This window comes from Vigna unguiculata, chromosome 3 (genome assembly GCF_037176805.1).
Source record: "Vigna unguiculata cultivar grain cowpea cultivar isolate G323 ecotype 2 chromosome 3, ASM3717680v1, whole genome shotgun sequence".
Classification (NCBI taxonomy): Eukaryota; Viridiplantae; Streptophyta; class Magnoliopsida; order Fabales; family Fabaceae; genus Vigna; species Vigna unguiculata.
This window is the reverse complement of record NC_140794.1, coordinates 13,041,768-13,064,224: the sequence shown is the minus strand read 5'-3', so window position 1 is coordinate 13,064,224 and position 22,457 is coordinate 13,041,768. Positions and strand designations below refer to the sequence as shown.

At 33.4% G+C, this 22,457-nt stretch overlaps 2 protein-coding genes and 2 pseudogenes across 3 annotated transcripts; 1 reads left to right on the top strand and 3 right to left on the bottom strand.

Annotated features, from left to right (window-relative positions):
• Nucleotides 1-829: 829 nt before the first annotated feature.
• On the bottom strand, nucleotides 830-1,609 carry LOC114179527 (vacuolar iron transporter homolog 4 pseudogene; annotated as a pseudogene).
• A 5,137-nt stretch (nucleotides 1,610-6,746) lies between these two features.
• LOC114176981 (vacuolar iron transporter homolog 4 pseudogene) lies at nucleotides 6,747-7,826 on the bottom strand (annotated as a pseudogene).
• Nucleotides 7,827-10,264: 2,438 nt separating this feature from the next.
• LOC114179395 (vacuolar iron transporter homolog 2-like) lies at nucleotides 10,265-11,100 on the top strand. The gene has a single exon (XM_028065723.2). It carries the CDS (start codon nucleotides 10,338-10,340, stop codon nucleotides 10,953-10,955), a length of 618 nt encoding a protein of 205 aa, XP_027921524.1. The 5' UTR covers nucleotides 10,265-10,337; the 3' UTR covers nucleotides 10,956-11,100.
• A 7,129-nt stretch (nucleotides 11,101-18,229) lies between these two features.
• On the bottom strand, nucleotides 18,230-20,936 carry ATRZ-1A (RNA-binding (RRM/RBD/RNP motifs) family protein with retrovirus zinc finger-like domain-containing protein). Of its 2 annotated transcripts, XM_028064581.2 has the most exons (4): nucleotides 20,759-20,936; nucleotides 19,777-19,893; nucleotides 18,921-19,479; nucleotides 18,230-18,833 (listed from the first exon to the last, which is right to left on the bottom strand). In XM_028064581.2, exons 2-3 carry the CDS (start codon nucleotides 19,885-19,887, stop codon nucleotides 18,943-18,945), a joined length of 648 nt encoding a protein of 215 aa, XP_027920382.1. In that variant the 5' UTR covers nucleotides 19,888-19,893; nucleotides 20,759-20,936; the 3' UTR covers nucleotides 18,230-18,833; nucleotides 18,921-18,942. The 2 variants fall into 2 exon arrangements, with proteins under 2 accessions (XP_027920382.1, XP_085527818.1); XM_085671692.1 differs by lacking the exon at nucleotides 20,759-20,936 and having other exon boundaries at nucleotides 19,777-19,899.
• Between the last annotated feature and the right edge of the window lie 1,521 nt (nucleotides 20,937-22,457).

The window sequence follows — 22,457 nt, the reverse complement described above, 5'->3', positions numbered from 1 at the left end:
ATTTGTGACAAAAGACTAAAATAAGTTTTTCCAAATTATAAACTAAGGATAAATTTTATATTAGAATTATTATTGAAGAGATTAAAATCACGTAACCAATATTAAGAATAAGATTATATTCATCTAGATAGTATCCCTCCCAATTTATTATTTGGCGGGAGAATTGTCCCTACCGGTCTTCACAACTGTCTCGATCTGTTTCTTTTTATTCTTTGGATCCATGATTTAATAATATTTAAAAAAAATGTAAAAATATATAACATTTGAGTTACTTAAAATAATTTTTTTAATTTTCTAAATATTTAAAATAATTCAATTTTTAAAAATAAATCAATTATTTTTTATCAATTATACTGATAGTTTTTATTTAACCTTTAATTAATTTACACTTATACATTTACTCTTGTAAAAAATAAATAAAAAAGGAAATATGAAAAAAATAATAACTATTTTGTGAAGACTGAAAGAGAAAATACTAATTTCTAAATTTTTGCATAAAAACCTTATAATAAGAAAAATTTTAAAAAAAAGGGAGGCAGTATTATTTGTTTATTCATAACCTAGCAAATCAGATGCATATATTCTACTGTGCAGAACTTCAAAAAAAAAAATCTAAATTTTGCTACAACAAAAAAAGGTTGATAAATATAAATTTGAAGATGGTTATATAGAGTATAGACAAGATACTACACACAAATATATTATATTATAAATATGTTTCCACTGTGACAGTTTCACACAGTACTCGAAATACTAAAAACACACATGATAAAGAGTTGAAATAAAGCTCGGAGATATCATAGAAAACACTAATATCCTTTGGAGAGAGCTATGTAGTGTAACAGCACACTCTTGTTCACAGAAACAAAGCAGCCACAGCTTAAACGACAATAACTGATGATGTTCAAAGTTCAGCAAAGCCAACCAATTTGGTGAGGCCAAATGTTATGGCCATGGCCATCCAACCTCCAATCAGCACCCTGAAACAAGATTTCTTCACCGGAGTTTTTCCAAGCATTGCTCCTATCCCTCCAAACACCAACAATGCAAGGCTAACTGCACCACCAATAACTCCCATCCTAATCTTGTGCCTCCGTATAAAAACTGCTGCTAGCATTGGCACCAAAGCACCAATAGAAAAGGCTAGTGCTGATGCCAGTGCAGCCTGAAAAGGGTTCGGAAGCTTCTCCCTTTGAGATTCTTCATCCACTCCTCCATTGTTATTACCCTCTCTCTCCCTTTTAAGCTGAGTCACCTCTATGTCGTACTGAGTGTACACAGACACAAACTCTCCAATCGCCATGCTACAAGCCCCTGCAACTAGTCCAGCAAAACCAGCAACAAGCATGGCACTGATGTCTTTCTTAACAGCTCCAACACCCATCATGAGTGAGGCAACAGAGACTAACCCATCATTGGCTCCCAACACTGCTGCTCGAAGCCACTGAGCCCTTTGAGAGTAGTCGATGTTGCTCTCTTCGCTTTGTTTTGACTCCACACCATTTGCATGGATGGGAATCTCAACTTGGTTTGATGAGATTCCATTAGTTCTAGCTCCAAGGTTGGCCATGTGGGATGATAAAGGTGAAATGAAGTTGGAAAAGGTGGAAAGTGATTAAGAGCTTGTGGAGAACACACGCTTCTAGGGATGAATATTTATAGTGTGAGGGGTCGTCAAGTTTGAGGCGTAAATGACCTAAATATACTGATAAAGGAGTTGTGATATTGTGACCAGGACAGCACATAAGTTAGTGACTTGTTAAAAATTCACCACCAAAAAGTGGATCCAAGTCTCATGGTAATAATATAGTATTCCTCTTACTTGCTTCAATAATGTTTACATTTTTGGTTCATCAGTTTGAATAGTCATAATATAGATGAAGAAATGAAGGATTGGAAATTTAGCTTGCATGTGTGTTGTTTAGAGAGGTATTATGCTTCAAAAACTCACATAGTCACAGAAGAATCTATCTCGGAGCATCATGGATAAAAGTTTTCGAACCATTGATCATGACAGATCTGAGACTTATATCTGTTTTATGTTGCTGCATGCTAAGTCTATATACGCATTACACATGGAGGATATATAGTCAAATAATGCCATTTCAGTTTTCCAAATGAATAGTAATTTTAAAATAAATTCAAAGTCTTAAAATTACAATTATTTTCGAACATATATAGTGAATGCATAAAAGATTTCCATAAAGATATAAACTGACAAATTAAACTCACGAGCCATGCAATATTCATATAAAACCATGGGATCAGGAACAAGAAAAAAAGGAACAAATAAAAAAAGTGAATCTGAAACCTATTCACTCTCGTTACATTAGATCGTTTATAATTGTTCCACTGTACAAGACGAGTGTAAATTTTTATTGTTTTTTACTCTTTTGGATAAATCAATATGTAAACTTTAAGTAGTCTAGACAATGATAGAAAGCAAATATCCCAGTAAAAGAAATCAAACACTTGACTTAATTTAACATACAAGTGAAATTTGCAGTGAGATAGAAAAAGGTATACATATATAATTAATATATATATATTATTTGATGGAGTGTGCACTCCACGGGATATAGTGGCAACTTGTGTAAATAATAAATTGGAGGAGTGTGTAATCCACACGAAAGATAAGGCTACGCACTTTCTTGAAGCAAAAACAGCCAAAACTGGGCATTAAATTTATCTTTCTGCAATTTAAGAAAAGTTTCCCTGAAAGTGACTTATTAAATATATTATGATAACTTTTCTTTCAATAACCCTACATTTGTCTAGTTTATACATGTTAGATGAGATAATGGTTTTCTTTTTATCTCTTCAACATGTTACAAGAGATGCATCAGATAACAGAAGTTAATCCTATATTAATCACTTTAACCAGATAAATTATTGTTCACTCCTTACGTTGTTTGAGCAAAATACCCTATATTAATCACTTTAACCAGATAAATTATTGTTCACTCCTTACGTTGTTTGAGCAAAATACAAACGTGGTAACCATAGAATTCTGATACAGTCTGTATATCTGTACTGAATATATACGACATAGAAACTGTGCAGCATGAATACTTACGCAATGAGCATTAATTAGAATACAGACTTCATTCAATATAACCCAACAAGGATGATTGTCGGGGAGTAATTAGTTTCATTTTTGGAGCAAGAAAAGAATATAATTGAAGTGTAATATCATTCATGATAATTATGCATTGGAAAGAAAGTGGATATGTGTATTAATTCGGGAAGTTAAAAATCAAAAGCATTGTTTTTAATGATAAGCCTTTTTCTTGCTATTGTATATAACTTACCCGAATTTTATGTAGTTAATCAATATAACCCAACAAATTTTTCTACTAATTAGTATAAGACATAACAGTGTTTAAATCAGTTGTTTGAACAAATAATATTATTTAACTGTCTTGTACTAACAATACACTTATTTTTTGTGACCAAATTTAATATGAATCGAGTTAAAATTTAACAATTTTAACATTGAAGTGATTCTTTTGGAGTTTTTCAAATTATAGAACAGTGCTAAAACCCATAAATTTAAGATAAAGAATCTGCTAAACAACGAGGTAAATATTACAAATCCTTCTAGTATTATGGTAATCATATTTACTAATGGCTTTTGCTGGTACTGCAAACAGCAAGAGGCCATAAAAAAGAACTTGTTACGAACTATATGGCTGTGTGAAAGGAAAGAGAAAAGAATCTGATATAAGAATAAGAATACCTAACAAAAAGTGAAATTCAACACGTTAAAATTTTAAAATCGGAGAAATTGGGTGGGAATTTCAGCATTCTCACTGCATGTCCTTAAAGCAGAAAAAAAAGTACAACCTGACGAACCCACTACGGGAAAATTAACACTAACAAAGCAATAATGCACAATCCACTTTGAGATAATATTTTCTTAAATGGAATTAAATGCAACGAGAAGATACTAGTTTTAATTTTAATTCTTTTATGCTAGGTATTCAATGATGTGGCATGTGGCTTTCTTGCGGTGTACACACTCCCCTAACTTATTTAATGATAAATACTTGGATCCGCAAATCCATTATGTTTTATAGTTTATACTTTTGTTAATGAGTAAAGGGCTACTACTAACCTATAACAAAGAATATGTTGAGTGTCGGAATAATATATCAACCTAGAGATATCTTCAAAATATACTCAAAGGTACACCGGTCTTCTACTTAGCTCGACACGTATCAGGTAGTTCTGGTGTCTACTTCCTTCTTATTCTTTAGTTGACCACTCTTTTTCCTATCTTCGTGATCACAAGTCTTGTTCATTATTTCTGTCGAGATGTTCTTTTACGATGAGGGTGGGTGACCTTGGCAAGGGAGCCTGATCACTCCAACACTGAAGTTAGTTACTAGTAATAACATCAAGAATGCAATAAATGGGATCATTAGCTTACCTCATGAATAGTGTTATTTATACTACCTAGATGGTCCCTGCTTGTATTGGGCCTAGGTTTTGTAGGATTAAATCGTCTTAGGGTTTCCTAATGCATCTACATGTCTTTAATCACTTTGTGATCTGTCCTTTTGCCTAGGTGGATCTGTACCGCAACACTGACATACGTGTCCCTGACTGATAATTTAGTACGTTCAACATGTGATTTTAGAACAAAACAGTTACATCCAAATACACGAAAAAATAGGTGCATGACTATACAATTTTTCAAAAGGAGACAAAGTTGTGAAGTCGTGATTTTGATTCAAAATATGAGTTGATGTAAGAGTAGCTTGCCCCAAAAAACACTTGGAACACAAACAGATAATAAGAATGATCTTACAAGATATGTTTCCTTTCAGCAAAACCATTTTGTTCAGGAGTATTAGTGCAAGAGGTCTGGTGTATAATTCCATTAAAGGCAAGTAAAATGGTAAAATCATTAGAAATGTATTCACCCCCAAGTCAAAACGAAAAGTTTTTATGGTTGTAGAGTGTTGGGTCTTTACAAAAGCATTAAAATTTTTGAAAATTATGAGATAATCAAACCGACATTTCATAAGATACATAGATCCAAGTGAACGAGTGAAATCATCAATAAAAAAGAGACATAATATCTAGAACCTCCTTTGGTGGATATAGGAGAAGGTCCCCATACATCATAATGCACAAGATCAAAAGGAGCAAGAGAAAAAGAATTACTTTTATTAAAAGTTAAAGTGAAAACTTTTGCCAGTTTAGAACCATTATAATGAGAAATATCATGATTGTTCAAAGTACACAAGACTCTAGTAGATGCTAAAAACTTTAAACGAGATGCAAAAACATGACCCAAACGAGAATGCCACAAATGAAAATGTGGAAAAAAAGAAGACAAACGAAAAGAAGATAAATCCACACTAGAGGCTGCAATTATTAACTCTTGAACTGATTCAAGACATAGAGCCCACCTTGCCTACGGCCTATCCTAATCACCTTCTAAGATGTGTGGTCCTTCAGATGGAGAAAAGTACATGTTATATTCAGAATCATAAATTTTCTCAACATAAATAAGATTATTCATATCAAGACCAGGCATGTAGTAAATATCAGACAAAGATAAAGATGATATGACAATGGTACCAATACCAGATAATGGAATTGAATTACGGTTAGCAGTTGCAGTTGAATTGGATGAGTTAGGTGATAACGAAACAAAGAAGACAAATGATGTGACATATGATTAGTGGCACCCGAGTCAATGATTCATTTTTCAGAAGATATATTCGGTGATAATATATTTTGAGATCTCAAGGCTATGTTGGCTTGCGACTGGAAAGCAAGTCTAATTTCCTTTGTTAATAATTCATTAACAACATCATCAACAAAAGGTAGAGTGCTACGATGCAAATTTGAACCACGCAAACTTTCAAAATTACTACGCAAGGCTATAAGAAATTGAACCAAACATCGTGATTTCCTATGAGTAATATACGGTGCAAAAGCACTCAATTCTGCAGGCTCAGTCAAGGCAAGTTAATCCCAAAGGATTGTCATGATAGAATAAAAGTCTTGAGTTTTCATGCCATTTTACTTCATTTCACAAATATTTGTCTCAAGTTAATATTGTTTGGAAAAATTAGATTGTGTATACCATCAGATAAGTGATCTCATACCTCAGTTGTAGTATCATATTTTTCCAATTGATCGTCAATCGAGTGTGCGACAGAATTATTGACCCAAGTGATAATTTTAAAGTTATCAATTTTTCATACCACTAAAGCAGTAGCATAATCATCAGCTTTGGTGTCAATTGAATTTTGTCTTAACACCTGAAACATAACCCCCCACATGGACTTTCCACAAAGAAATTTTTTCATAACATAACTCCAGTATGAATAATTTTTACCATCCAATTGCATACTAATAGATTGAAGAGAATCATCTTTACGAGTCACCATAACAAATTGAATGCAAAATAGAAATGTGAACCATATAGCGGAAGCAATGAACGAAACAAACTACAAACCCAATATTAGAGGATTACAAATACCTTAAAATGGCATAAAGAACATGGTGTGGAACCTCCAAAAATGCCTTAAAGTGGAAAACAAAATTGCTATCAGATGAAACAAAGTCAGTATAAAACTAATGAAACCTAGTAAAACGTTTGAAAATTTGTGAAAGAAACTTATAACTTAGGACTTAGGTATTAGGGTTTAGAGTTTAGGATTTAGGAATCCCTTATCAATCATGAACTGTTTAGGACTCTTGATATCATGTAGAAATCAAAGAAATATATGAAGAAGAGCATTATGTATTATTGATTGTCTAGACATTGTTACAAGAGGTGTATTATATAATACATAAAACTTACCTTAAAAGTTATAAGTAAATAGACCTAAAACATGAACTTGTGCTAACAATATTGAAAAAGGATAATAGATTAACCTATACAAGAAAATAATAAAAATCAGTATTTAATTCCTAACAAGTTGGGTTCATTTTAATAAAAAACTACCACAATCTACAAAGAGTAACACATGCCGGCACAAGTACTCATTACAAAACCAATAAAAACCTTTACTAAGAATATCAAACACATTCAAAGTTGAGCAGAGCCAATCAATCTGGTGAGGCCAAACGTTACAGCCATAGCCATCCAACCTCCAATCAGAACCCTAAGACAGGACCTCATCACTGGAGTTTTTCCAAGAACTGCTCCAACCCCTCCAAACACCAACAAAGCCACGCTAACCGCAGCAGCAACAACTCCCATCCTAATCTTGTGGCTCCTTATAAACACAGCTGCTAGCATTGGCACCAAAGCACCAATAGAAAAGGCCAGTGCTGATGCCAGTGCAGCCTGAAATGGGTTTGGCAACTTCTCCCTTTGAGCTTCTCCATTCACTCCTCCATTGTTATTAGCTTCCCTCTCTCTCTTAAGCTGAGTCATCTCTATGTCATACTGAGTGTACACAGAGACAAACTCTCCAATTGCCATGCTACAAGCCCCAGCAACTAATCCAGCAAAACCAGCAATAAGCATGGCACTGATGTCTTTCTTAACAGCTCCAACACCCATCATAAGTGAAGCAACCGAGACTAACCCATCATTGGCTCCCAACACTGCTGCTCGAAGCCACTGAGCCCTTTGAGAATAGTCAATGTTGCTCTCTTCACTTGGTTTTGGCTCCACACCATCAGAATGGACAGGGATCTCAACTTGGTTTGATGAAACATCGTTAATTCTAGCTCCAAGGTTTGCCATGAAGGATGATAAAGACAAAATGAAGCTGGAAAATTAATACAGAAATGGAAAAGGAGGAATTTGATGGTGTTATGAGATATTATTAAGAGCTTGTGAGCAACACACGCTTCCAATGAAGAATATTTATAGTGAGGGATATGGTGAAGTTTGAGGTGTCAATGTACCTAAATTTTGATAAAGGAGTAATAATGGTGATCAGGAAAGCACTAATTGCAAGTTAGTGACTTGTTAAAAAATATATATGGTTCGCGTTTAAAATTCTCCACCAAAAAGTGGATCCAGGTCTCATCAGATATTCCACTTCAATGTAATTTTTATACGTTATTCATCTTATTGACTCCAATCATGTTTTTAGGTTTGGTTTATTAATTTGCAGATTGTAACAAGGAAAATTAATATATCAGATTTCGAGAATATATGAATAGTTAAGATTTAGCTTAAATGTGTTCAAACTTCCATATAGTAAATGTGTTCAATCCTGCTTTTTGCTTTAAAATCTCCTATAGTAACAGACGAATGTATTCCTATAGGTTGTGCATTTGATATATTTTCTTATTGGCCGCGTCTGAAATATCCTCATCTGGATAGCTTGCCAACACAAGACTATATATGAAGTTTCTACATAGATTTTTCTGTACGGATCACATTTCTTCTGATTTTTTGTTGCATTCAATGTCTCAACGCAATAGATAAAATGAGTGTTATATTTTCTTCATTTTAAGTAAGTGTCATTTGAAGTTTGTACTACTATTAAAATATCTATAGAAAGGTAAGAGAATGTACACCAAGTTATAAGTTGCTTGAGATATGCAAATCCGAGATTAATTAATAACTACTTTTAGTATTCACTTTTGCTTGTTATAGGTCAGTTTTGACTCATGTTAAATCTATGTTTTCTTACCGTGTCAATCACCACCATCATAACTTATATAATATTTGTTGAATTGTTAAAGAATTGTACGTAAGTAGGCAAAGGAAAAAAATAGGAGAAACATATGAATGTTAAGTGGTGTCCTTTAGGTTGTAGCCACAAAACAATATTCAAGACAATACAAGTAGAATATGTATATATATAATAACTTGGAATTTTTGTGATTCATTGAGAAATCATATGTAACTTAGGCAGTTGAAGCTTATGATGTAAGTAAAGAATCCCAGAGAAAGTAAAACAAATGGGCTTCTTAATTTAGAATTACATAGACTGGGATTTGGCATGAGATTATATATTATATTTGTTGGAGTGTGCACTCCACGGGATAGTGGTCATTAAAGTAAAGTGATTAATAAATTGGAGTGAGGAGTGTGTAATCCACACTAAAGCTACAGGCTACACACTTTCCTGAAGGAAAAAACAGCCAAAACTCGGTGCTTAAGTTTATCTTTCTGCAATTTAAAAAGCATTTCCTGAAAGTGACTCTAATGATATTTGGCTTTCTTTTAGTGTGTGTTATCATTACTTTTTTTTCTAATTTTTCCTTGTATATTGGAATAATAGCCATTTGTTGAGTGCTCCTCTTCCTTCATTTATTTTGTTTAAGGCGAGATATCTTATTTTTCTCTTCAATTGTTACAAAGGACACATTAGATTAGAGGAGGTTAGACCCATATCATCGTGTGAAATTATGAAAACCATGATCAGGTTGCTGATTCCTTAAGTGGTTTGAGCCAAAAGACATAACCAATGCTCATAAACATGTGAATTCAAACCAGTCTAAAACCTATATAGCACCATCGCAAACACTGTGTGAAAGACATGAGCATAATGATCATTAATAAAAAAGACCTGGCATGCATGATTGTGGGAGAGATAGAGAGAGAGAGAGAGAAAGGTACATCACACGAACCCACTAGGGAAAATTAACAATAATATTAAAGCATAATGCATGTCTCCATTTATGATTTTAGTTTTCTAGATTTGAAGAAGGAACTGGGGTGAGATAATACTAGTTTTAAATAGTTATTATTTCCTCATATTCAAAAGTGGCATGAGGCTTTCTTGTGGAATACACACACCCCTGAATTGATTAATCATAAATACGCCGATCCTCACATCCTTAAAGTTATGTTTTATTATTTGTTTTTAATGAATAGAGGGGTTGCCACTACCCTAATCTATATTATAAGTACAATGGAACATTCCCTTGTTAAAGATAACCCCTCCACTAAATCTATACCTTCCTATCTCTATTCTCCAATATTATCATTCACTTATCATTCACAACTTTGAATACGCACTCCAATTTTGAAAAAAAAAATGTATATATTTTCACCATGAGAAATTGTGAAAAAGCTAAACAGATGCTCCTTGATGATATAAACATATCCTATGCGTAGTGACCAAGATAAAATGAATCATACAAAGCATCCAAGCAGGTCCATGAAAAAAGTTCATTCATTGTTAATTAAAAGCTTCAGGAATTATTAAAACAGGTGGCCACCCTTCATAGTGCTCTCCACACCATCACCACTGAGGTCCATTATCATCAAGAATACCTAACTGTAATCTTACTTCTATGTTCTATGTCTATATAATAACTTCCATGAAGAGAGTGTGCCCTCCACAGGCAATCTTTTTCTATTTTCCCTTTATCCTTGTACCTTTCAATTCTTGTGCATTATGGATTCTCTTGGCACCAGTGGCAATGAAATGCCAATTAACCATGTTGAGATTCTCAAACACTCCAATGATATAGAAGCAAATGACATGGAAGAAAACAATATTAAGTACTATGAAAGGGAACAATGTCTTGGGGCAGCAGTGTTTGGAGTCAAAACTGGGTTGTTCGTAACCACCTTTTTGATGACTGCCATTGAAGCTTTCAATGAAAACATCATAGCCATGCTTCTTGCTGGTTTCTTAGGACTAGTTGCTGGGGCTTGCAGCATGCCAATTGAAGAGTTTGTATCTGTTGACACAGAGGTAGCTCAAATGAAAGTCCACCATAACGAACACAACGAAGTGGAGGAAGATGATAACCTTCTAAACCCTTTTCAAGCTTCCTTAGCATCAGGAATTGGATTTTCTATTGGTGGAATGGTGTCAGTGCTAACAGCTGTTTTCATAAGGGACTATAAACTCAGGCTGCTAGTTATTTCTGTGGCTATGTTGGCATTGTTGGTATTTGGAGGGATGATAGCAGTACTTAGAAAAAGTAAACTAGTGAGAAGGAGTGGTGATAGTGGTGATAGTGGTGATTGGAGGTTAGATAACTATGGCTATTATTTTTGGATTTAAGGAATTAATTGGGTGTAGTAGACTTTGAATGTGGTTACCATATATACATAGACAAATAACTTCAGTTGTTTTCTCTTCCTTTGTTTTCTTTGTCTAGATTGTGAAGGTATTTTCTGTATGAGAACATGTCTAATTGGGGTGCTAACTTTCTTCTATTCTTCTTTCCCTCTGGTGTTTCATTAATAAGCATTCCATGTCTCTATCTCTCTCTCTGAATAAAGCACTGAACTACTTACTATATATGATGTGCATGCACACTTATGAGTACACCTCGTTTTGCAATAAGAGGCAAAATCCATGTTTAATAAAAATGAAAAAATCATTTTATACATGTCATTCAGAAGTAATCAACTATTAACCCATTCAGCATATGACAGTCACATGATATAATGTGTTGCAATGATATGAGAATTATAATGATATGACACTAAGACATTATAAACTGGCTTGTTAGGACCCGTGGCAGAAGATGGTGATATACCTCGGTTTTCAATTGAACTGAGGCAGAAGGTGGGATAAAAATCTTCAAAACCAGATACAATCCATCTCCTTCCTCTGGTGTGCGAAAACCCTAACCTTCTTATTTTCTTCTCTGATCCTCTGTGTGAGTTTCATCAAGGAGTTGGAGAAGTGTACCAGTAGAGTGGCTGGTTGTATTGCATTTTGAATGGGTTTGTGACGTTGTTGTGTTTGTGACTCTGGTTGTGTTGGTTATGGAGATCTCATGAGGCGCTGCTATGCGGAATCTCGCAATTAGGGTTTGCGATGGCTTGGTTCAAATATTGCAGCGTTCAGTTTTCTGGCATGGTGGACGTGTGTTGGCCAAGTTCGCTAGTTCGTCTGCGAGGAAGAATCTATGGCGCATTCTAGATCGTTGGGTTCGTTCCAATTTGTTGCAACGAGATTTTGGTAAAGAACTGGTTCGTTTTGTGAGTGTAGGAACGTCAACGAAGCTATGTCAATGGTGATTCAAAGGTGTTGCGTCATTTTCGATATGCTCGTGGTCATGCTTCTCGATTTGCTCCCCCAGCATTATTCCGACGTAGTTCATATGGTGAAGATGATGTGGATGGCTGGAGTGGAAGGACAAAGAAAAGGAGAGAAGGACCATTTCTGCATTGGCTGAGCTTAAGAAATAGATAGAGGAGTTTCTAGAAAAATAATTTATTTGGCCATAAGGATAGAAGCTCAAGGTTGTGTGCCAATTACAAGCAGCTCAACCAGATTACCATTAAAAACAAGTATCCTTTTGTCAAGGATAGATGATTTGATCGACCAGTTGTAGTGTTTTCAAAGATTGACCTAAGATTTGACTATAATCAAATCTTGGTGATGGATGAAGATGTACATAAGACAATTTTTTGGTCCAGATACAAACACTATGAATATGTAGTGATGTCGTTTGGGATGACTAATGATTTTTCTTTGTTCATGGATTGCATGAATAGAACATTCATGCCTTTCTTAGATAAATTTGTTGTTGTATTCATAAACGACATTCTTATTTATTCCCAAATCATTAAAGAACATATTAGCACAATGTTGAGTATTTTAAAAGAGAAACAACTATATGCAAAACTGGCAAACTGTGAGTTTTGGAAGCAAAAAGTACAGTTTCTAGGACATGATGTTTCGGTTTAAGGGATATTAGTAGATTCTACCAACGTGGAGGCAATGCTTATGTGGGAGTGTCCTGATATAGTGTCAGCAATAAGAAGTTTTGTGAGATTAATGGGGTATTATATAAGATTCCTAGAAGGATTCTCCAAGATAGTGACCCCTTTTACACAACTAACCTACATGGATCAACCATTTGTATAGACAGACAAGTGTGAACGGAGTTTCCTTGAAATCAAGAGGAGGTTAACCAATGCCCCGATATTAGTCATTCTTGACATAAGTAAGTCTTTTGAGGTTTTCTGTGATGCTTCTCATCAGAGATTGGATTGTGTGCTAATGCATGAGAAGAGTTGTGGCATATGCTTCATGTGAGATTGATGACTGTTTCATAACAATCATTTCTCAGTAAGTGTACTGGTACGTAGTAGTATTAACAAGTGTCGTATCCACATGGATTTAACAAGTATATTAGTAGTTTGATTTTTGGGTTTTTTGATTGATAGAGAGTGCAAGTAAATAAAAATAGTAGTAATTAGATAGATTGAGTGGAGTAGGGGCTATGAATTGATTTCATCTCATCTTCTTCTACTACACCACTACCATCTTGTTTACTTACTATGCAAATCATTCAATACCTTGGGAGTACTCTTTCTATGTAGATTTAGGTTCATTCCTTATACATTAGAACCTAAAGACTCCAAACCCAGTGTGATTCCTCAACTCCTGGTAGAATGAGTCCCTACTTTAATGTGCAAGACTCTTTCCTCTAGCATCCACTTTGGTATGCCATGAAGCATCCAGTACATGTTTGATGATTTAATTGGACAACAGTTTGAGATTGGTTTCCCAACTCAAAATCCAAACCAGTTAAATAAGATTAGTGATCAAGTCATCATTTAGCATAAATCAAATCACAAACAATTGAATGAAAGCAAAGATAAATACCCAAGAAGTAAAAGTGAATAGAATTAGAATTGATTACATCAAACTTGGACACGAGGGAATTTAGCTACTCAGAATATTACAATGCAATTCTAGCAACATCTACACATAAGATCTATACTAAGAACATCTTTCTCGTGCCTCACAGACCCTATTTTATCCTACTATTACATTGTGGAGTCTCCACTCAATGCTTGAAATGAGGACCCAAACTCTTTATTTATAGGAATTTTTGGATGATGCTAAGCCCAACTTTTGGTGTTCAGCCACAGGGGGTTACTTCATAAGTGAGTTTCCTTCTCAGCTCAGCCCCTTGTCCTAGTGCTTAGCACATGACCTTTCCTTCTTAGAAGGGTTTTCTTGGCTGCTCAGCCTCGTGGATTTGGGCTCCAGGTTTCCTTGCAAAGAGGGTTTCCTCATGAGGCTCAACTCCATTTATTATGCTCAGCCAGAAATTCCAAATATGTTGTCTTCTTTTCTACTTCCATGGCTTAGGTCTAGTAATGTAGCTTAGCTGCATACTTGATATTTTCTTTTATTTTTACTGCAAAATAGCAAAATATCATTATAATTCATAAAACTCTATTTCTCAATATCTCATTTTGTATTTTAAGCTAAGGAGATTTGTTTTATATACAAAAGCACCATTTGATACATGATAAGTGTCAAATTCAAATGGAAAATTTACTTATTCTTAACATTTATCAGAGATCTTAGAAATTTTAATAATTAGAAAAATATTCTTATATGGTTAAATATTTTAAGTAAAAGATGAAAATGTTTGTTAGTTATAATTAGAGGATTTATTTTATTTTAAAATATTTTCTAAGAAATAAGATTTGGTGAATAATTATTGAATTAGAAAAATATTATTATATATTGTTAGATATTAATTGATATTGTCGGATATTGTTATATTGTTACAAATTAAAAGAAATCTTGAGATATTGTAAGATATTATGAGATATTCTTATATATTATATATTATTGTTAGATAATAATAGGTGAGACTAAAATATTGTATTTCCCTTAGAAATATTAGGCTTATAAATATATGGGAGAACAAGGTTTAAGGGGAGAGTTTTAATAGAAACGACGGCAATTCAAGGAAGAAGGAAAAAATTTTTAAAGGACAAGTTTTGAAGGCGAAGAAGGGAGAAGTGAAGAGTAAGAGGCGAGGGAGCTTACATTCTTGTTTTCTTTTTTTCTTGTTTTCTTTCTTGTCTTTTTGTTTGTGTGTGATGTAGTACTTTATATGAATCTAATTTGTGGAGTAGATGCTATTTAGTATGATTATGATGACATGTAAATTTGTTCTAGTTTGGAAATGTAAATATATATATATATATATATATATATATATATATGTGTGTGTGTGTGTGTGTGTGTGTGTGTGTGTGTGTGTGTGTGTGTGTGTGTGTGTGTGTGTGTGTGTGTTTGTGTGTGTGCGTGTGCGTGTGTGTGTGGTGACTTTGTGAGAGGTGGTGAAAGGTAACTCTGCATAGTTGCACCAGAGTTAAACTTCTTTGGGGCTCTTGAGGATAATGATGGGAAGTGACACGTGTGTACTTCATTGGGGAAGCTCTCGAAGAGAGTAATGGGAAGTGACACCTATGTTGGTAAGTTGCATGCGAGAATTACAACTCAATTTCTCAACGTTGAGTTCACTGATGGTTTATTATATCCAGTAATGACATGTTTTGTATGGTTGTGTGAAACAATTGGTATAATTATATGGTGTTGTGAGCCATGTGGATATGTAAGGTTTGGGTGAGTTGTTATATTATGATTGATGTGTATTCTCATTATGATGTTTTGATGTTTGTATGTTAGCTCACCCTTCCATTTTTGTATGTATTCTATTTTTTGTTACGATGATTATGTAATATATTTGTATATTACATGGGAGCAGAGGATGATTTTGGTAAAGATGCACAACAATGAAGAATGAAAGTTGGCAAGACAATAGAATAATAGAAAATTCTTAGAGTTTTAATTTTATTGTTAATTTCATCAATTTATCAATAAATTTTGAAGGTAAGATATTGTTTATTTTTATTTATTTTATCTAATTAAGTGGTGACATTTTTTTTAAAATACCTATTTGAAATAAGGTTGTTCATGTAGTTATAAAACATAGAAAAGCAAAAATTTTTGGATGTTACACTTCAAGGCATCTGAAGATTCTTAAGAAAAAGTATTCTACTCATGACTTGGAGTTGACAGTAGTGATGTTTTCCTTAAAGATATGGAAACATTGTCTTTATGGTACACAATTTCATGTATTTAGTGTCATAAGAGCCTGAAATATTTGTTTAATTAGAAAGATCTAAAATTGAGACAACAGATATGGATGAAGTTTTTGAAAGATTATAACTTCCAGCTATAGTATCACTCAGGAAAGGCTAATGTAATGGCAAATATGTTGAGTAGAAAAGCAGTTCATATGTCATCTTTAATGATAAAAGAGTTGGTAGAAAAGTTCAAAGATATAAAGTTGAATGCGAAGTTGGGTGATTAGTTCTTCTCAAATGGCTTCTATTAGTGATTTTCTTAGGTTGATCAAGGAAAAGCAATTAGTAGATTCTAGATTGAAGAGTACAAGTAAATTGGTGGGAACTAATCTGACTAAGGAGATTGAGGTTGTGAGTAATGGAATGTTAAGGTTCAGAAAGGTCATGTGTATATACATGATGATGAAATGATAAAGAAAATTATATTAGAGGAAGGTCATAAAGGTCATGATAACATGCATCATATCATGACTAAGATGTGTATAAAGATCTGAATGAGTCTTTCTAATAATCAAGAATGAAGAGGGATATAACACAATATGTAGCATCATGTTTATCTTGTTAAAGGACTAAAGTAGAGTATCAAAGGTCAAATGGTATGTTGCAACAACCTGACGTGCCTACGTAAAAATAAAGATAGCATAGCTAGAGACTTCATTACCCATTTGTCAAGAGAGGAAATGTTGTTATATGAGTGATAATGGACCACTTAAGGAATAATGCTCATTTTTAGCGTATAAATCTAAGGATGTCAATTACAAAGTTCACTCAGTTGTATAAAAAAGGTGATGAGATTGCATGGAATGTCATCTAACATTTATTCGCTAAAATTGGATGGTTACAGCTGATGATTTTTTACCTCCAATAACCTTTTTAACTATCCTTAACAATGTCATAATAGTTAACATTTTATTTTCATTTGGATTTATTCAAATAAAATGAAGAGCTTTATAAAATGATTAATTTAATTAATTAACCAAATTGTCTAAAAATGTAAAATATCCTACTAAAATAAAGCAAACATACATGTACAACAAACTAAAATTAAAATTATATACGTTTAAGTTAAAGCAATTTTTAAACATAAATTTATTGTAATTATTTTTGTAACAAAATCATCTCGTTTAAAAGAGCATTTTAAAAAAGATGTACATATTTAATCAATAACCGTGCCACCAAAAAAGAAAAGAAAATAAAAAGGAAAACAGGCTTCTAAGCATGAATTAAAACAGAGAAAAAAAAACATTCAAAAACAATTTCAAAATAAAAAAAGAAAATGCTTTAAAAATTTAAAACTAATCCACATGCTTGTAGCCTCACCACGAGATAATGGTAAATTTTACAAATTTACCCATTTACATAATTTCTTATGTAAATTACACCCACCTGGTAAAAAATCAATCTCTATGTGCTGCTTTCTTTTTGTCAGGTCAGGGGCATACATACTCAAGTTAATTCTATCCTCGTATCATTTCGTGCGTCAATATGTAATCAAAAGCATAACAAGTTTTTAATTCTATATATAATCAATTGTTTTTCCTTTCAAAACATCTATTTATATCTATTTCAAGTATTTATAAAAAAATAACTCGATATTCTTTATACAATACAGTGACATTATATCAAAACTAACTTAGTAGACACGTGAAATAAAACTGACATAAAAATTAAACCAAAACAATTAATTTCTTAGATATCCAATTTGAAAACAAATTAGTCAGTACTCGACTAAAAATATTGTCATCAAATACTTATTTAAGCCAAGATTAAAAGCATGTAACAATACCCATAAGGCATGGAAATTTGCAAAATTATACAAATATGAAAATGGGTCAGACAGAACAGGTGAATGAAAACAATAGATTGAACAGGGTTTGGCATTTCACATGACAACAGATATATAGACATAAATTTTTAGCAGAGAGCATGATAACCAAATTACAAATTTCTGGAGATAAAGAACCAATTTCCTTTGATAATGATAGTGAGAAGGTTAAGTAAGGCGGCAATCTGAAATCTGATATTAACCTTGAGGTTGAAGAGCATGGAAATATGGGAGCAAAGTGAGGTTTCACTAGCGCTCTATGGTAAGACAAACTGGATCTCAGCAAACAAAACATTACATGCAGGCAGGTAAAAAGTTGGATGAGAGCAATCTTCCACCAAATAGAGCAACAACGTAAAAAAAGCAATGGATCATAGTTGCTCAACGGATCATGATCTCCCAAACAAAGTGCCACAATCATAGAAAAAGGAACCCCTTTCCATCAGTGCCCCGTGAAGAAAACAAGAATGGTATGCATATTTGAGTGCAATTGTGGGTAGCCATTTGCAGCTGAAAAGATTTTTTATGTTTTAAAAACCATGCATGTCCAATAAGCAACAAAAGAACCCAATGATGAATCCAAAAAGACCACATTAAGCCAAGAATCCTGCCAAAAGGTCAATAGCATTAATAAAGCGCAGGCCAAAGCAGAAATCTAGCAAAGAAGAAAGTAGGTGTGCTAGACAAATATTCAATAATTTACCGGCTTGACTACTTTTACTCAAAGATCCTGAGACGGGATAGCCAAATGGGCATTCTACTTTTAAAACTTCCTTCTCCCAATGAGAAGAAGCAAAACTCCACATTTGGACCTCCATCTTGGTCTTTCCAAAACCCAACACCAACAAAACTTTCCAATACGTCTTAAACTGAATCAGGTAATCCAGCAGCAAATATGTCATACGCAACTCCCCATGCATTAAAGTCACAATTCACAAGATACCCAGCAGCAGCAATTATAGATAGCATAGAGCACAACATCGAATTTGACCGCAAGTCAAGTATGCATAAGATTTCACTAGACCAAAAGATCAGCATTTAGGAACATAAAGAGTTTGCAAAATGTGCTGAGTATTGCATATCAAAATACTGGTATCAATGATCCATCCAAACAACAATCCCAGAAGTCCAGAGCATTGTGAAGTGGGAATGAAAAAGAAAGTTGAAGCATTGACAGCGACCTCTTCAATTTTAAAGCTGTAAAAAATCACAATTACAACTTCATTAGAACCACAAACACAAAGGGCAGAAAGGAGATATGAGAGATCATTACATGCTGAATACCTCACTGAAAGATTAAATTATATCAACGAAAGCCTCCTGATCCCCGTCGCTCTCGCTCATATGGTCCTGCACGATCACGATGATATCGATCATTTCCAGAATCTCCATGACTACCGCCATCCCTGCTGCGCCCCCCTGAAGAACGGTCTGCATTTCTATCTGGACCATAGTGACCACCACCACCACCACCACCTCCACTGCTTCCACCATATCTACTTTCCCTACCACCATACCTTCCACCACCCCTGGACCCTTCACCAGGGCATTCCCTAGCAAAATGACCAGGTTTTCCACACTTAAAGCATTCACCACCATTAGATCCTCGGCCCCCTCCACCTCCATAATCTCGGTTACGATCACGATCACGACCACGCTCCCTGTAGCGATCACCATCATCTCTAGTTGATCCTTGTTGAGGCTGGGCTCTATCAACAGTAATAGTCCGCCCATCTAAATCCATCCCATTCATAGCATCAATAGCCTCTTCCATTGCTTTCTTATCATCAAATGTGACAAATCCAAAACCACGTGAACGCCCAGAGAACTTGTCAACAACAACCTGTTTCAAATATATGATGAAAGAGAACATTAATAATTTCCAAAACAAAAATAATGCTTAGATTCTAAACATATTACACATACTCTTTGTATTTTGTTCATTTGATTTGGTTATAAACAAGTACATCAGATATGTAATTTTACTCCTAGAACAAAAAAGAGAGGATAAATTCCAGATATCAGCAGAAAAGTACAGCATAAACCAATTTCTACGCAAAAAAAAAAAAATTGATACTGATAACAATAGTTTCAGCTAGATGAACTACAACTACTATAGTTATAATATGATACTGGTCACCTTTGCCTCAACAAGCTTGCCAAACTTTTCAAACGTATCCTTTAATTTTCTATCAGATGTTGACCATGCAAGGCCACCAATGAAGCAGCGATACTCTTCCACATCAGACATTTTAAACTGCATAAATGCAGGAAGACAAGCATTAATACTAATGTTTGAATTAACTATGCAAGATAAGCCATCCCACCATCTAACAAATAGCTGGAAGTACCGGTCTCTATTAATATAGCCAATTAGTTTTCAAAATTTTAAGGAATCAATTTTCTTTTATGAACCAAAAGACAGCATAATACTATGATTAAAGATATTGCCCTACTTGTGACAATTTACATCTACATTTCAACAGAATAAAAATTTAACGGAAAAAAAAAGGTGACTATTTCCTGGAAGAAAGCAATAAAAGTTGGCTATAAAGCAATCTTGTGTATCCATGTATCAATGCTAAAGGATTAAGAAATGCTGAAAAAAAAAACTTCACCATAACACATTTTAAGGGCACGGCTCTTCACTCGGTCACTTACTAATCATATTTAAAAATTGAGGGAGAAATTTTCAGGGAAGAATTTTTTGTTCAAGTTTTTATGTATAGTGTAGCAAAAAGACAACCTGGGCAAGAAAAACCTAACTAGGAATAAAAGCACAAAAAAATAACCAAGACACAACTATGATTGCAGAAAAATTAAAACAATAAGTCAAATTATTAAAATTCAACCTATATAGTCCCTTATGCAAGCAGAAACCTTTACTAAAATTGAGAATTTTAGGGACCAGAATTCAGGCAAGCGAAACAACCCCGTAACTTCCAAACACAAAATTGACTAAACTCATTATCATATTCAGCTTCTAATTGTTGTTGCTAAGCGAATTAGGACAATTAGAAACCACTTTCAATCAGAAAGATACGAATTTGAATTGAGGGAGTGAAAGAAGAAGAAAATCAAGGTTAAATACAAAATTAGGTAAATAAAAGGGAGAAAAATACCGATGAGTGGAGAAGTAGTTCCGGGCAAACACGCGGAAGGAAAACCTAACCGAGCCGAAGCGGAAAATGAAGATGAAAGTTTGCGGAAAGACAAGTACTACATATATACAGCACTAACACCCTCGTTCCTAGGTTACCCTCAAAATATGACGTGTTTTTTTATCTATTTTTCATTTTACCCATGTTATATTTTTTTTTATAGGCTTAAGAGTATTTTTACTTCTTAAAAGATCTACGAGTTTTTTTTATTTTATTTTACTCTTTAATTCTTTTATTTCTATAAAATGTGTAATTGCTGTTCCTAATATAACATTTTTGTTTTGATTTTTATAAAATATTTGTCTTCAATTTTCATTCTCCAAAATTTTAAATTATTATGTTTAGTCTTTTATATATATTTTTTTTAAGATAGATAAATAATAATTGTTTTACACATCTTTATTTATGGTGTAGTAACATTATCACAACTATTATATGATCCGGCTCGACCCTTCACGTATTGATCATTTAATAAGCCAACTTAACCTGACTCACTTATTAGTAAGCCAAAAATATTTGAACTCGACCCAGCTCACCATGGGTTGGTGAGTTAAACGGGTTGGCTCACGAATTCACTTAATTAAAAAAATACAATTTTTTTCAGTCAAAACTAAATTATAATTCTAATTAAAATCTAAATAAATTTTAATACAATTCAAATACAAACCAAAATCACAAAAATACAAATTATCTATGTGTTGGCTAAAAAACAATCTAACATGACCTAAATGCAAAGTCAAACTTAACAAAAAACACTTGAGTAACCCTTCATTTGCGGGTTGGTGAGCCAACTTGGCTCACCACTAGTTCAATTCGGGTGAGTCGGGTTCTAGGTGAGCCGGGTCAAAAATCAATCTGTATTGAAATTTGTAAAAAAAATTTAACCCAACCCGACTCAAAATCGTAGTGAACCGGATTGGCTCGCGGGTTCCAACCCATTTTGACAACTCTATGACCTTTATAATGCTTACTTTATATTTTTGTTTAGCAAACAAATAGATAAATAGGTCATATAAATATTAAGATTCAAAAATAGTAATTTTCAATTTTAAAGAAATAAAACAAACTCCAAGGATCAAAATAAGATTTTACTAACTTTATAGAAATTAAAAACATGTTTAATTCGGTTTTATATTTTAAATTGATTAACAATAGGTTTGAATTTTAAATAAATATAATTTTTTAAAGATATGCAAGACATTTTTTATAAAAAACAAATAAAAATTAACAACTGTGATATTAAAAAAAGGTATAATTACTAATTTAGTCCTCTAATCTTTTGATTTGGTTCATTATAGTCCACTTATTATTTGTTGATTCAATTTAGTTCTCCAATTATTTAAAAAAGTTGTTTAAGGTCCTCCAGTTGAAATTAACAATGTCTTCGTACATGACACGTGTGTCAAGTCGTGAAATTTTGAAATAAAAAATTATAGAATTTCATTAGAGTAATTGGATTACTTAAAATTAAAATATTAAAATTCACCTAAAAAGTAAGAATTTGAAAATTTTCTTATTTTTAAATTCATATTTTGATCTTTGTAGTTTGGTTTAACTTAAGTCTGGACTGATTCGACTCGACATAACTCAATTTGATATGGCCATTACTCAATGTCTCGACCCAACTCGACTTGACCTAACCTAATGCAATTTCTTTTAC